The sequence below is a fragment of the Bidens hawaiensis genome, unplaced genomic scaffold (assembly GCF_021521415.1).
Source record: "Bidens hawaiensis isolate Kalapana, Puna unplaced genomic scaffold, B.hawaiensis_p1.1 tig00006520_1, whole genome shotgun sequence".
NCBI lineage: Eukaryota > Viridiplantae > Streptophyta > Magnoliopsida > Asterales > Asteraceae > Bidens > Bidens hawaiensis.
Window position 1 is genome coordinate 915,886 of NW_027491437.1, and position 16,652 is coordinate 932,537.

The 16,652-nt window shown below is 34.7% G+C and overlaps 2 protein-coding genes across 2 annotated transcripts; both read left to right on the forward strand.

Annotated features, from left to right (window-relative positions):
• The first annotated feature begins 560 nt into the window (after window positions 1-560).
• Window positions 561-4,154, forward strand: LOC143632660 (gamma-interferon-responsive lysosomal thiol protein-like). Its single transcript, XM_077101125.1, has 5 exons — window positions 561-848; window positions 1,463-1,528; window positions 2,333-2,473; window positions 2,557-2,649; window positions 3,529-4,154. Exons 1-5 carry the CDS (start codon window positions 561-563, stop codon window positions 3,754-3,756), a joined length of 816 nt encoding a protein of 271 aa, XP_076957240.1. The 3' UTR covers window positions 3,757-4,154.
• A 1,549-nt stretch (window positions 4,155-5,703) lies between these two features.
• On the forward strand, window positions 5,704-10,607 carry LOC143632641 (gamma-interferon-responsive lysosomal thiol protein-like). The gene is made up of 5 exons (XM_077101108.1): window positions 5,704-5,988; window positions 9,676-9,741; window positions 9,849-9,989; window positions 10,081-10,173; window positions 10,262-10,607. Exons 1-5 carry the CDS (start codon window positions 5,719-5,721, stop codon window positions 10,484-10,486), a joined length of 795 nt encoding a protein of 264 aa, XP_076957223.1. The 5' UTR covers window positions 5,704-5,718; the 3' UTR covers window positions 10,487-10,607.
• Window positions 10,608-16,652: the final 6,045 nt, after the last annotated feature.

Sequence of the window (16,652 nt, forward strand, 5' to 3'; positions counted from 1 at the left end):
CTTCATACCTAAATCACCTAACCCCAATATCATCACTTTGATTAACAAAAAAATCAGTCAATTATTCATCGGGACAAACATAAATACTTTTCCATTACAGTGCGATTGTCATTATCAACAAAAGTTAAAGTCAGAGATATCATTTCCCACACTTTCAGTATAAACTATTATTGACTAATAAGTTAATGTATAAACTATTAAAGTCCAATTTGTCTTTTCAAAACATAATACAAACCAAAGATACAAAAGAATAATAATATAAAACACTCTTCAAGTCACCTAAACCGGTTTTTGACACGTGTGGTTGACTCAACTAGTTTGATTTTATGATTTATCATTTTCTAAAACCACATATTGAAAAACTTTAATAAAAATCATCCACACCAGACTCTAAACACCAATAAATCATAAAACACAACATTTAGAAATTGCATTAAGGAGGAGGACTAAACTTGTAAATCCTCCAAATTATCCAAAATATCAGGAAACCCTCATTTCTTATAATAACTACCACTCAAACAAACCATTGGCATTGAAGCTCCACTAAACTTGAACCAACCATGGAAGCTCGCTTCTTCCTTATCTGCTTACTCACACTCAACACGTGCTCATCTTCAACTGATTCTGTTGAGATCGTTCCTGTGCAAGATTTGCAGGACGTTCAAGTAACTGAAGCCGAGAAGGTTCAAGTGACTGTCTACTACGAATCACTCTGTCCGTACTGCGAGAATTTTATTGTTAATTATCTGATCGATGTGTTTACCCAAGGAATTGACGCAATCGCCGATGTGAAACTGTATCCGTACGGTAACGCTAAGGTCAACTCCAACGGCAACATCACCTGCCAGGTTTTCCAGATCTCCTTTTAACAGTTTTTCCGATTATTATTATTAGTATATTATCATAATGTGTAATTAGAATGTAATTTTAGGTTTTAAGCAGGGCTATTCACTAGCTGAGCCGAGCCAGGGCAAGCTCGGGATTTTGAAACCGAGCTGAAAATTTGAAGTCGAGCTGGATCAGTTATAAAACAGAAATTTTATAAATAAATTTTAACCGAATACAACATAAGTTTTTAATGAGTTCAACCAAATACATAACGAGTTCAATCGAATACAAAATAAGTTGAACATAATACATAACAAGTTCAAATCAAGTTTAACAAATACATAATTACATAACATATATGTATTAAATATTAATACATAAAAAGTTGTAAATATACATAATTATATATATAGGCTATATGTAGAGTAATAATATTTGTTTTATAACCGAGCGAGCCACCTATGGCTCGAACTTGGCTTGTTTACAAATGGAGACGGCTCGACTTGGTTACGATCCGAGCCAATCCAAGTGAGCTTTTTCCGAGCGAGCTTGGAGCTCTTTGGACAGCGCTGGGTTTTAAGTAGGAATATAATAAGATCTAACTTGTTGCTTGTTCTGTGTGAATTAATTGCAGCATGGTGAAAATGAATGTTTGCTTAATACTGTGGAAGCCTGCGCGATTAATACTTGGCCTGATGTGGTAAGATTTGACCTCTTTTGTGTCTGCATGGTTTCGAATTTTAGGATAAACATGATTTCTGTGATGATTGAATGACTGGATTTGTTATAGTTTGGATTGGAAATCCAAACATACTTGAATATATTGATTTTTGTTGTAGTAAGCTTAGCTTGTTTTGATATAATCATGATTATTAGGATCAGTGTTGTAGAACTCGCTAGTCGGGCGGGGGTACCGACTACTGATTAATCGGATTGGAATTTTTATAATTTTCAAATACATATATAATTTTGAAAAATTACATATAGTTGTTCACATAAATACTTCTAAAACATAACAAATTAATGAGAAAACGAAGGTCCGATTGCCTTTCGAAAAATAAAAATAAAATAAAAATAAGAAATAGGTCCGATTTGGGCCGACTTTTGACCGATTTGATGATTACCAACTAATGTCATCGATTAGCAAAAAATCAATCAGTAGCCCACCTATTAGCGACTTGTCACCGAGTAATTCCGATTTTTATTACACTGATTAGGATTGTAAATCGGGATTAGATATCTTTATCAAGATAATTAATATCTTCTTGTATTTTAAATCAGTAAGAGTACATCTGTGCAGTTCAATTTCTGACTTTTCTTGCTTGTAGTTGACTTTATTTGCAGTGTACTAATAATTAATCCAACTTTATGTAAATGATGATTTGACGCTGTGATGATCCATATGTTTTAACTTGTATAAGTGTTACCTAATATGTTTAAATAATTTCAAGTGACAATTTGACACTCATGAATATTATTTCCTCAAACTGTAATATGTATGCAGCATGATCACTTCCCTTTCATCTTCTGCGTGGAAAGATACCTATACTATGACAAGTTTGATAAGTGGGAATCATGCTTTGAAGAACTAAATTTGGACCCAACACCCGTGAAGGAGTGTTACACTAGCGGGTTAGGAAACCAGGTAAACACTTCTCACATGTTTTATTAATTATTTGAGCACTTAAAGTTAAAATCCACATATGAACTTGAATTCACATATTGCAGCTTGAACTACAATATGCAGACGTGACGAATTCTCTTCAACCACCAAAGAAATATGTCCCGTGGGTTGTTGTCAATGGAAAACCGCTTTATGATGTTAGTTTCTTCAACTCTACTCTTAAAACCATCAATACTTCAATTTATAGCAGTAATATATTACTCATGAATGGGTCAATTGGGAATGCGTTATAATGTTATATCCTAAGCCGTTGAAACAATAATGTATTTGCTAAGACCACCCAAATAGGCTTGTAAGCGAACTGAATGAACGCGAATGGAACAGAATGTTTGGTTCGCTTACATGCTCGCACCAAACTATTAAAATTACTTTATAATTCATCCAAATATGCATCCGGTTTTGTGTCGGTTCATAGAAATAAATCTATCCAGTTTCGTTTATACCAAATTTAACAAAAACCATGTGAATGATAAAAGTCTCACTCAATCCTTTTGGCGTTTGATAATTTTTTTAATTCACATGTTACAAAAAGTAACCACGAGTATCTTCGTTTGTTTAAAAAACTTTATGGCCGCATTCAATATTCATCGCCTAGCTAGTTTTCGACCGGATTTGATCTACACAAAGCCACATACATATTTTGGTACCGCGTAAAGTAGTTTCAATATTCATCACCTAGCTTGTTTTTGACTGGATTTGATCTACACAAAACCACATATACATTTTGGTACCGCGTAAAGTAGTTTCAAATTCATCACCTAGCTTGCTGTTGACCGGATTTGATCTACACAAAACCACATATACATTTTGGTACCGGGTAAAGTAGTTTCAATATTTACGTCATTTTTATGAAAAAAGTTGAATAGTTGGGTGGCCTACTTGTCAACATCCCTGAATAGACGATGTTGTTTTGAATCATCATATAAAAAATATATATACAAAAATGTTTGCTGGTCAACCCGCATCATACTAAAGCTACTCATTCATCATAAACTCATTCTGATATGTGGTTTCAGGACTACATTTACATTATAACCAACATATGTGGAATGTACACGGGGCCCACTTTGCCTAAAGCTTGTTTGAGGTGCCTCGCATCAGCTAAAAACCCGATTGTTGCCCCTCATGAAAGAGTCATCCCTCTTCATCCAGTTACTTATCCAGATGACTCATCAAGTCCTTTATTGTCAAAGTTAAGATCAAATCTTATGTCCTTAATGTTTATGAGAAACAGGGCAGCATAAAAGAAGGCAACACAACCACTGCAAGCAAATGAAAAAAAACTTAAAACCCCAATGTAAATTTGTGTAATAGTTTTTATAAAGTGCTCTCTGCACGTCAAAAAATGATGTCTGAACGGTGTTTCTCTGATCAGAGTAACAAAGTTCAAACGTTGTTTCTTGACGGACAAATTATGTGATTGAAGTTTAAATAGGGGTGGGATATGCTGCTATTTGAATATTGGATGTTGTACTTTATGTAGAGGACAAAAACATATTATGGTGTATATTGCTTTACTTAATTAGTTACAAGTTACAACTATTTGGCATGTATTTAAAGGCTAAATAATCAGCATAATCTTTTATTATGTTTGTAAAGCCTCTTGTATCTTCAGAATATTCTATTAATGGTTGGTTTGTAAAATATTGGATCTTTATGGATAACATGTGGGTTCCACAAAAAGGGAGTGGCATGGATGACTGGATGGATATTTTCTTTATGATTTTGTGACAATGTGGTTTTCTTAATTCACTCCTTAACTTTTGATATTTTGGTTCCTTTAAAGAAACATATTGGTTAATGTTGCATGCAATATGATGATGTGTTTGTGAAAATCAGAAAACGAGCTTTTGTTTGTGGAAATCGCGGAACGAGCCTTTGCTTAACCAGGAAGTCGGTTTCTCCTTTTAAGAAACACCATACGTATCCCATATTATGTAGTAAAAACTAAAAACTAATCAGTTAAAAGAACAAGCGAGCATTACATGTTATGTACATAACTTCTTCCATCGTAAGATCAAATCTCATACAATGTTTGCTTAAGTTATTATATTTGGTAGATAAACAATCTTAACAATAAAGATGGCATCCTCTAATTATGCTAACTAAGCCAATTATATTCAATACAATATACACCACGAGGTGCAGGTGTTGGTTGTTAGGATAGACTCCCTCTATTAATTTACTCCTTTTTTTGCATACTCAACATGACAAATTTTATATTCACAGTTTTCAAAAAACCACTCACATGGTCAGAGACACGATTCCACCCTTTCGTCCCTCGCCTAACTCATCCCCCACACAAATGTCAAAAGCTTTAACGAACAGAATCGTATGAGGTCTTTGTTCATGTTTGTTAGTTAAACTTTTATCGAGCTAACAAAAGATTTACAAACAAGAATGAAATTTCTTGTTTGTGTTTGTTCATTAAGGAAATGAACTTGTTCGTGAGCGGTTCAAGAACACAAGTGTACATCTACAAATGAACATAAACAACGTTTTATTTGAATTTGCTAACCGATAATGGAGACTGGCAAGTGTCGTCAACGGTTAGGTCCGGCTACCAAGTTTGTATTCATGTTTTCTAACATTCAAATTCATACGTTAATGAAATACAAACATTTATCATGTTCATATAATGCTCATAAAATTTTTATAGTAAATAATTTTACTTAAATCTATATAATATAATCAGAAAAATCATTAAAAGCTAAAAAAACGATTTTTTATATAACAAACAGACGTTAGCGAACATAAATAGACGTTAACGAACACCTTATCGAACGTTTACAAACACAATTGAACGAACATGACCTTTGTTTGTGTTCATTCATTTAAATAACCGAACGAATATAAACAAGCTTTTTGTTAGACAGTTCATCAAACGCTCGGTTCGTTTACGAGTCATAATCTAATAATCTAATGGTGCCTATTAGGAGGATCACCCTTCTTACTCATCAACAGGACACATTTTAGATTCAAACCTTGTACAAAAATTTCTCAAATAATAAGATGGACGATTTCACCCTTTTGGTTAGGTAGCTCCCTAAAACCCCAAAACGAGATAAATACATAATGGCACCAATGTAAATAACTCCAATACGAACACTAATTACAAGTTTTTAACCCCATATCATCTCTATAAACAAACAAACAGTTTTCAACTCTTCATTCACAGTGTGGGGTAGGTAGTAAGATCATCAACAATGGAGATTCATCATCACCATCATCGCCGATCAAATCTTCTTCTTACACTTGTTCTAATCATAGCTACAACTGTGCTTCCGTCGCCGGTGGCCGCCGGAGAGAAAGTAGAACTGTCGTTATACTACGAAGCGCTGTGTCCGTACTGTGAGAATTTCATTCTTAATTATTTGTACAAGATATTCGATAACGGATTGATTTCAATCGTTGACATCAAGCTCAGTCCCTACGGAAACGCTAAGCTTCGGTCCAATGGGACTATCGTCTGTCAGGTTCATTTAATTGATTCAAATTATTATTAGGTTTTACCTTTCGTTAGCCTAATAGTATGCATCATCTGGATTTAATCATTTGATAGATTAGAAAAAAATTGTAAAATGATGGTATAAATAGCCAAAGCCAAGCCCGACCTCGTTTAAACTCGAGCTAGGCTCGTTTTAGTTTTAGAGGGTTCGGGTCGTCGTTGAGCTCGGTTCCTATTTATTATTTATTTTTAGATTGTTTAGTTATAAAAAATGGAAAATATAATTTATAGGATAGTTAATAATTATTTTTTAGTCTTGGTTGTTCATTTTGATATGTTGTTAAATTACGGGTTTTAATTTACTAAATTAGTAACTAGGCAAAAAACTTTTTTAAAAAATAGATTAAATTAATTGTTACTAAATTTATATGCATTTAATAAATGAATAATAATAATAATAAATTTTTATAAAAATTATGAGGATTAAATTTGGAGTGACAAGTGTCAAAACATGTAGATTTTTATTAGAGATCAGAATATAGAATATAGATGTAGATGTTAACTTAGAGCTGAAATGAGTAAACAATTTCCAAAATAGCCTTATATTGGAAACTAGACGGGTGCCCGCGCGATGCAGCGGTGTTTGAGCACGGACCCCATAAATCACGTAGCCATTATGAGTGTTCATGGTTCGGTTTAAAACCTTGAAACAGTTTAAACCAGTCATCGGTTTGGTTTCACGGCTGGGTTTTTTGTTTTCGGTCAGTTGGTCGGTTTCAAAATTTTCAAATCGTAGCGAACAGTTTGATTTGCGTTTATATCGGAAACCGACCATATGAAACCAGACCAGACTGCAAACGTTGAATGCATTTTAATTTTTTATTATATAGTATTAGATATGCTTTGTTATATATAGTTGGGTGTCTGCGCGATGTAGCGGAGTACGTACGCAAACATGGCATCGAACGCGTAACCGGTGTTACTATTTAAGTAAGTCTGTGACTTCACAACAATACACGCATAACCTAGCGATAGTTGCTCGTAATGCGGCAGTGGAAGCTTAACCGGTGTTAGTAAGCACCTCGTAGAACGATTGTATGCGCGCAATCAGGTGTCGGTGCACACGTAATGCTACATTGAGTGTGCCTTGGCTCGTAACCTGTTTTGTCTAACACTGCTCTAACACGAAATTTGTTCTGATTTGACCCCTTTCGGCCCGAACCCGTCCCGACCCAAAACAAACTAACCTTTTTTGTATTGACCCATTCCGACCATAACCTTTAGACCCATGACCCTAACAGCCGAACCCGCCCAACCCGTTTGCCGGTCCTTGATGTTAATCACGTAACACATTAAGTTTTTAAAATGAAAAAAATATAGCAATACCATACTCAAATTAAAGAGAATATAATACTCATTTTTATGGTATAATGTTTTTTAAAAAATATTAACGTGTGAAAAAGTTATAAACGTTTAAACGTCGTAAGGGTGGTTGGTTTAAAATAAGTGGTATATGTTAACTATTTTATAAATTAACAAAACGTGATTAAAGTTAAAGGACCAAACTTGTAATTATTTTTGAATAAATTAAAATTAAGTATATGATTTTGCTAAAAAACAAAATTATCAAAAGACAAACTTGCCCCTAAAATGTCTTAATTTTATGCATTGGTACCTCTTAAAATTTAAGAGGTCCCTTACTCATGCTTTATATATAGTATAGATATAGATATAGATAATTGAAATGAGTAGGTACATAAGCATGGTAAATTAGAGACGTTGATTTATTAGAGTCGACGTGTATCATTTGTTTACTTTTAAAAATAGTTGGTGCAGAAGCATGGTAAATTAAAATTATTAAATAAGAAGGCGGTTTAGATTCACGTGCTGAAGCTTAGAAGTGCGGTGTGTGATTTGTTTTTTAAATAATTGAAATGAGTAGGTTATGCTCCGTCATTTCTCCTTATTGATACATGAAACTTAGAGCTGTCTTATAGCCATGACATATAAAGTGGTTAAATGAGTCGTATTCATGATTGATACTTGTGTTAAGCGTAAGGGTGGCAAATGGGTTGGGTTGGGTTGAAACAGGCCATGGGTCGGAACGGGTTAGGGTCAAAATGGGTTAGGGTCGGAATGGGTCAACTAAAAAAGGGTTGTTTTGGTTTGGGTCGTAACGGGTAAGGGTCAAAAGGTTCGGGTCAGAATGGGTCAAGGTCAGGACAGGTCAAAACGGGTTTTGGATCGGGTTTTTTTTTTTTTAATATTTAAGAACGTAGGCAAAGACGGAAACGTTTTGGTTTTTTTACATTTTTCGTTTTTGATTTATATTTTGAGTTATGATTTTTTTATTAATTTTTTTGGAGGGGTTTTTATTGTTAATAAAAACCCCTCCAAAAAATATTCAAAAAAATTAATAAAAAAATCATAACTCAAAGTATAAATCGAAAACGAAAAATGTAAAAAAACCAAAACTTTTCCTCCGTTGTCCTCATTCTTCAAAAAAAAAAAAAAAAAACGAGAAATGAACTGAATCCGAAACTTGACGAAAACGAAACATAAACCAAAACTGAACCGAATTGATCGAAATCGAAAAACTCGATCAAAACGAAACTGAAACCGAACAGAAATAAAATTGAAAAAACAGACCACAACGAAACAAAAAGCCGAAAACGAATCCGAAACCGACCAAAAGCAAACAAAAGAAACCGAAACTCAACCCGTCCAGTGCTCCGAAACCGACCAAAAAGAAACAAAGGAAACCGAAACCCAATCCGTCCAGTGCGAAAACTCGTGTCGGCTCGAAACCTAAACCGAACTCGTTCCAATCCAAAACCCGTTTCAACCCGAGCTTGCCACTTTTCCTTAAGACACTAACCCACATCAACCCATTTCTTTAAATTTGTCGACCCATTTTGACTCGAAAATAAGGTGGAATTTCAAGTGACCCATTTTGACCCATCTTATTAAAATCTATGACCCAAACCAACCCATATGATTTTTAAAACAACCCAAATTGACCCATTTGAAATGGTTTGGGTCAAGATTGCCACCCGTAGACTTAAGCGCGTCGTTTCTAACCTGCTAAACACTTTTAAGACACGAACTTACATCCCTACGGGCTGCCTCGAGTTCGTGCTAGTTTAGTAAATTAGCCTTAATAAAAGCTCAGGCTCAAGCTCGTTTAGGCTCACGAGCTGGCTCGAGCTTGTGCTAGTTTTTTAAATGAGCCTTAATAAAAGCTCGGGCCAAGCTTGTTTAAGCTCAGCTCGATTCGAGTTTTTAACACGTCGATCTCAAGTAACTCAAGAGCGGGTTAGGTCGGGTCGTTACACCCCTAAGCAGTGTTGTAGAACTCGCTAGGTGCTACGCGAGCGGTAGGGTAGGGTCAGCGATTAATCAGGATTAATAGGGATTAATCGGACTGGAACTTTTGTGTAATTTTCCAAATGTACATATACATACCAAAATATATATAAAGTTTTCAATTTTGACTGATTTTGACCAAATAGCGATTAATTTTCAACTAGTTGGTGGGATAGCAACTAGCGATTAATCTGCAGTTAGTAGAGATATTTACAACCATCTAACTGTATAGAAAATAAGTTAGCTGATAGCATGATGATCAAACTTGGTTACAGCTAATATATATGAAGATCTAAATACTTAAACACCACAAACAAGCTAAGATGATTTCATGTTGTTTTTGTTGCAGCATGGTGAATGGGAATGTGTGCTAAATAATGTAGAGGCCTGTGCAATCCATGCTTGGCCTGTAGTGGTAAGATTCAACACAAAGTGTTTTTGACTATAGTCAAGCATCTTAATTGTTCTTCAGTGATTACAATGTGTAATAATTTACATTTCCAACACAAAATCTTTATGCAGAGTGACCACTTCCCTTTTATCTATTGTGTGGAAAGTTTAACTTATGAAGAGAAATATGATGAGTGGGAAACTTGTTTTGAGAAACTAAATTTGGACCCAAAACCTGTTACTGATTGCATCACCAGTGGGTACAGTTACGAGGTTAGTTACTTGATTACATGTTTATCCTTATCCACATATCATTTGTTGAATTACTAATTTGTGATTTATTAATCATAAATTTATTATGCAGCTTGCGCTGCAATATGCGGATGAAATAAACGCTCTTGAGCCTCCTCATACTTATGTGCCATGGGTCGTTGTGGACGGTCAACCACTTTATGATGTGAGTATATTGTGTTATTTTTAATAATGCAAGTTTGTAACATAAATGAGTAAATGACATTTGGCATATCTTGTTTTGTATGTTGCAGGATTACCCTTATTTCATAAGCTTCATATGTAAAGCTTATAAAGGACCAAACGTGCCCCAAGCTTGCCTCGATTTATCCCTCCCGACTACCACTCCAAACTACAGTGCGAAACGTTTCAATAATGTATGCTATAAAGAAGACGTTAATGAAAAGTCAAAGTCAAGACTTTCGGAAACCATCTCAGCAACTGATGCTTCTTATGTTAGCTTGGCGGAATCTATATAAGATTAATGTGGTCTGTTTTTACAACTCTTTCTAGTAGCTACTTTTTCTCGGATTTGTGGACTTTTAAGTGGTGTGTTGGCAACATATAAACATGTATAATTATGATACCGATCTAGACAAAGTTTGTTGCATGCATGTGGTTAGTGTTTTTTTTTCATATAATTGTTTTGAGGGCTGCTTTATACTTCACTGTTACGTGATCCAATACCAAGTAAATGTTGGAAGTAATCAATCTGAATAACACCTTATTATCACAAATCTTGATTTTATAAGAGCATACTCTTTAAAATAAAAGTTGGTATTTGATTACACTGTTTATTTATATAGAAAATAGAATAGTATGCATTCGAGAATTTATGTGGAGATCTGGGATCAAATTCTGGCATCACCCAATTTACTTGGGACGTGATGTTGCTGTTGGACCAGTTGGTGGGGGACCCAATTTACTTGGGGACATGTGATTTACCTCTTCATGTTGGTGTTGGACCAGTCGGTGGGGGACGCCCAATGATGGCGTGCGACCGTGCGTCCTAAACAAGCAAGCTCTTGAGAAATCTAAGTTGGGCCTTGAAAAATACCCATAGAATCTTACTATGCATTTAAAGCAATATAAGGTTTTCACATGACATTCAACTAACATATTTATATAGTCATCAATTTTTCATTTATATAATTTTCACATGTTAATTTAACATAAATTTTAAATATTAACTTCTAAGTTGAAGAAAATTTCAAAATAAATTCTTATAATTATCATTTATTGAGTAATAAAGACAATTAATTGTTTTCACATTTTTAGCATTTTTTATTTTGTGTACTTAAATGTTTTATAATTTCAATAAAAATATTTTTTATAACACACAACTTATGTTACAACATCTACATGTGTATGTTTTATAGTTTATAACATATGACTTCAGTAGATTATGAAGTTTTAATTAATGTCTTTTTTGTTTCATTATATAAGTTAGAAATATGTGGCATAACTTAGAATTATGTTTTAAATTGTTATTTTTCTTTATTTGTCTTTGTATGTTGGATTCTTTTAATTAAAGTAACAATGTGATAATAATAATAATATAATAATAATAATAATATATTATCTGACATTTACAATTCACTAAAATGTACATAACACACACATGTATATATATAGGGAAGAGTTATCCTAAAAACAAGTAGTTTTCTATGAAGACTAAGAATAAATTTTAGTCATTGAATCATGTTAAGTAATGGTTGAGATTTAAAATTACCAAAAACCGACATAGTTTTTTATACTCTTTTATCATTATAACTTCATAGTTTTCTAGAATTACTTTTTCACCATTATTTGTAATGCCACATGTCAAAAATCTATTAATTCTTACCATTCATAAGAAATTTTTTATTTTTATTTGACCATTTTCTATATATGTGTGTATTTATATATATGAAGTTTTATATATTTTCTGTCTGTGTGTAACACAGGATCTAACCTAGTACTTGTAATACAAGTAGAAATTTATTAGGAACGAGAGAACATAAAAGAACAGAAAACCGTATGAAGAAACTATATAATTTGGATGAACAATTGAACACAATAAACAAACATCAATTGAGTTAAATGATCATTAAAAAAAAAAAAAGTGGTACATAAAACATAGCTATAAACATAAAATTAATATTTGCAAATTCTTTTCATAACTTTTTTTCGCTGCATCTTTAGTTGTGAATAATGTATTCATAACAAAAGTTGATTTAGATGGTGTTGTTTTTTTCTTTTCTATATTTCATTATTTATTACTTTATATTGGGCAACCTGTATAAAGCAATAAAGGTAGGGATGGGTTCTGTATTGAGTACTTAGTACTGGGACCACATTGAATCTGCAGTGTACATCTACCAATAAGGTTTATTGGATTTTAATCCCTATTGAATGGTATTTGCCACTAATAATCCCTATTTATTTTATCGTACCGGTGGTCCTAAATTTTAAAAAGTTGCTCCCAGTGGTTCCCAAATTTAAAAAAGATTGTAGGTCCCAAAACCAGATCCGACAACAAACGTCTTTGTTCTTAATAATCGTGCGAGACGGTGCGGTAAATCATACGATCGAACAAAAACAAATAAAGATAATAAGTATAGTGAACGACTCCGTAATCGATTACCAGATTTATAATAAACGAACCGACCCCACCCAATGTTAGCTCCCCTTGGGTGGGTGAAAACACCATACAAAACACAAACACACACACACACACACACAAAAAAAAAAACTAAACAAGTGTTCTATTTATAACCAAACAACTAACATTCTAGAGGATCTCCTCCTTGTTGAAGCTAAACTTGTATACTGAAGCTCTCGTCTTGCATCTGGATTTCTCGCTCACTTTAATAATTTTCTTGACCATAATACATATAACGAGTTTCGTTCTTTTGATATCGTAAGTCACAAATTATTGGCCTTACAATCACCCCCTTTACTTGTGATATCAAAACATTGTCAAACCGGATCTCGCATCTTCATAAATCACTCGATATATCGAAGCCTATTTGTTTCAATTCACCCCCTCAGGTATGACCCACCTAATTTCAGTCATGGAGGAATTCCTGCTTCTTTATCCATTCTCTCGGATCTTAAGCAATATAGGTTGAAAAGAGCTCGAATATCCACAAATTGATTTTGAATTATCGGATTCAACGATCAAATGACAAAACTCATTATTTCTTCTTTAAATCCATATCCAGTTTATTCAAAGTTCACCACTAACTTCTCTCGAACGCCAGGTGTGGTGAATGAGTGACATCAGCAAACCCTAGCCACAACCAAATCAGCCACCATATTTTTTCAAAGAAGAAAAGTTGCCGGATTAGGGTTCCGGCGCCGCCATTGGTGCCATTGTGGTGGCCGGAAAATCATGTTTCTACTGTTAGTAATCAGCATCGCTGCCTACCATCACCTCTCTGTAACACTGTGAAAATACCCCATCTAATTTTGGGCCAAAAATGTCAATTCTGAAAGTTAAAGGACTGAAAATGAAAATTTTGAGTTTTTAGACCCATCGCGCTACGCGATGGTCTCCTGATGAACTTCGTCGCGCTACGTGACAGAGAATCACACAATTCAAGAAAAAGGGGGTCCATCGCGCAACGCGATGACCAGGTTAAGTAACCCGGGACACGTGGCCAACCACATGTCAACACGTGGCAGCTTCTGATTAATTGCGGCGTCGCGCTACGCGACGGCCTTGGGGAAAAGGCCATCGCGATGGTCTGTAAAACTCGCCTATAAAAGGGCAGCTACTGGTTTAAGCCAATGCATCTCATTCTCACCTTCATTTCACACACTTAACCTAGGTAATCGTGCCAAGGGTGTTCTAGGGTGTCGAGGGTTGTTTTCGTGAAGAAACAAGGTGTCGTTACGCTGTTTAACGAGCTGCTGATCTTGTAACGAAGTACTAGCTGAATTGCTGCTGAATTCTTAAGTTCTCAAGTTCCATCAAGCCGATTAAGGTTGGATTAAGGTTAAGTTACTTTACTAGTTACTTTAAATACATAAGATATAGCTTAGTTAAGGGTATAGTCGTTAAACTATAATTATTTTCCAATTAATGTTTTATAATGCAAAGACATTGCTTCCACGTGAAGTAATGTTATCAAAACTATTATTTTGACGGGCATGTAGTAACTGGAAGGGGGGTATCATTAATAGACTCTTCTTGCCTAAGGAAAGCAATTCGTACAAATCCCAATCAACCGCAGGACCCGTTTGCTTACCTGGAGAAGTTTGCCAACGTGATATCCTTTATCAGGCCAAAGCGTGCTATTCCAAACGTCATATGTAAATTCAAAGTATTTTCATAAAACGACTATAACTATACTAAGGTTAGGTCAGACCTAAGAGTCTGCTGATCAGACCTCGAGTCTGCTGAACTGAATCAGACATCAAGTCTGCTGATCAGACCTCGAGTCTGCTGAAATTGAACAGACTTAAAGTCTGCTGAGTTGGGTACTTATGCATACCTATTATGAATATAGGTTAATAGCATACTGAAGCCAAGGAGATTGATATTTCCTACTGATAATATAAGGTGAACACGTTAACCTTTACTGTCTGAACTGATTTTACTTTTGTATTAGACTGGTTGTTTATTACAAAGAGTCTGATAAATGTTTGCATGAGATATAATCTCTAAAATCGTTATAATACAAAATAGATAATAAAAAGTAACTCAGACCGAATACACATGTGTTTGGATCCAAACATAACTGATAATAGGCATACAAAACCAAGTCAGTCATAACCGGTTCTCCAACAGGGTTACATAGCATAGGGGAAGGTTGTCTCCGAACAGGGGCTATGTACTCGGGGAATCTTTGAATTGTGTGTGTACGGCAGTGGTACAAATCCCGGGAATGGACAGGCATTCCTGCTGAGATTGTGAACAGAAAACTATGTTTGTATTTAACGATTGTTATAAATGTTTTATTGAGTCAACGTTTCACCAGCATATAGCTGACGTGTTTTTTTCCCACCCTTGCAGGTAACTAGATGATATACAAGGATTGGAGTCATAGAAGATCGCTCATGATGGCTCGTTTTTGAATATTACAAATCCTTGTATTATTAATATCACGGTTTTGTAAAATTGAAACTCGGGTGTTTAATTCCCGAGTAGTTTTGATAATGTAAATTAATATTTTAATATTTAAAGACTTCCGCTAAAATAAACCCGCTACTCTAATATATTTACAAAACAGGTACCAACTGATAGTCACACTCTTAGGCCCAGAAACGGGGTGTGACACTCTCCGTCACTGTCACCTCTGTCGGTACAACACACCACAACCGCCCAAGGTCACTGACGCCGCTCCCGATAGCCAGAAAAACGTTATGGCACAAAAACATGTCACAAACTGCGATGGTGTTCAACCAGCACCACCATAACCACATGTCACCGCCGCCGCCAAATAACCACGTGTGACTGGCCACCCTTTGCTGGAAAAACGATCCTCCAACAACAATCAGAGATAACCAACATTTCGCCGGATACATACTGAATGTCGGGGTTTGATTTGCACATCTCCAATCTCTGGAATCGTCCCCGGAAAAGAACGCAAGGCTCGCCGGAATTTCAGCGCATGGCGGAACGGTCCCGAAACGTCAGATCTACAAAGACGAACGTCTAGCACAATTATTTCCAACTTTATTTCCAAGATCTTCAAACTTTATTTTCAAAACTTCAACGAGACTTTAATAAATTAACGTCTCAGTTCGGGTAATCGCGAAATTAGAACCTGAATATCAAGAACAAAGTTGAATCAGCTGATTCGACCCAAGACCGTCTAACCCAACCCAACCCAACCCATCCCATCCCATCCCATCCCATCCCATCCCATGGTCTTTACCAATTCTTAACAAGCCCAATGAGCTTGTTAGGGCTACTTGGTGTTTTTTGTAATAAAAACAACTCCTCTTGATTATCGTTGTTATTTTCTCTCGTAAGAAAAAAACAAATCAAATTTATGGCGGATGAGAACATCTTGGAGGTTGATTGGAGGCATGCTTTTGGTCTCGTGAAAGATCAGCGAAAACAACGTATGATTGTTTAATATTATATTGTTTTATATCATTCAATTTTCAACACAACATTGTTTTTATTAACTTTTTACGTAGATATCTAAGTTTAGATTTAGGGGCTGTCTGGGATTCCTTATTTTTACCTTCTTATACTTATAACTTATGATAAGTTAAAAAAAATGTTTTGGTTTTCTTATTATATGAAAGGAAATGTTGATAAATTACACTTTTGTAACTTATGACTTATAAATTATAAGAAGGTGAAAATAAGGAATCCCAAATAACCCCTTGTCTGCTTTAATATTATATTGTTTAATATCATTCAGTTTTCAACACAACATTGCTTTTATTAACTTTTTACGCAAATATCTAGGTTTGGATTTAATGTTGTTTGCTTTATAATTTATATTAACTATTTTACCTAAATATCTAGGTTTAGATTTTTTATTGATTATTTTAATATATATATTTTTTTTATGTTTGTGGCTGTTTGTTGGGTTTTCGCCCTTGCAGGTGCCATCAAAGCTCATGTGTATCTTGCTGAACAGTGAAGGGTTAGAATATCCAAACAGCAGATTATTGATTGTGAGGATAGTAAAAAATTCA

What these genes read in the sequence shown, in the direction of transcription:
- LOC143632660 (XM_077101125.1), top strand. Translation starts at nt 561, where the DNA reads ATGGAAGCTCGCTTCTTCCTTATCTGCTTACTCACACTCAACACGTGC. An exon ending in ACGGCAACATCACCTGCCAG is followed by an intron (nt 849 to 1,462) that starts GTTTTCCAGATC and finishes AATTAATTGCAG; the next exon opens with CATGGTGAAAATGAATGTTT. An exon ending in ATGGAAAACCGCTTTATGAT is followed by an intron (nt 2,650 to 3,528) that starts GTTAGTTTCTTC and finishes ATGTGGTTTCAG; the next exon opens with GACTACATTTACATTATAAC.
- LOC143632641 (XM_077101108.1), top strand. Translation starts at nt 5,719, where the DNA reads ATGGAGATTCATCATCACCATCATCGCCGATCAAATCTTCTTCTTACA. An exon ending in ATGGGACTATCGTCTGTCAG is followed by an intron (nt 5,989 to 9,675) that starts GTTCATTTAATT and finishes TTTTTGTTGCAG; the next exon opens with CATGGTGAATGGGAATGTGT. An exon ending in TCCATGCTTGGCCTGTAGTG is followed by an intron (nt 9,742 to 9,848) that starts GTAAGATTCAAC and finishes ATCTTTATGCAG; the next exon opens with AGTGACCACTTCCCTTTTAT.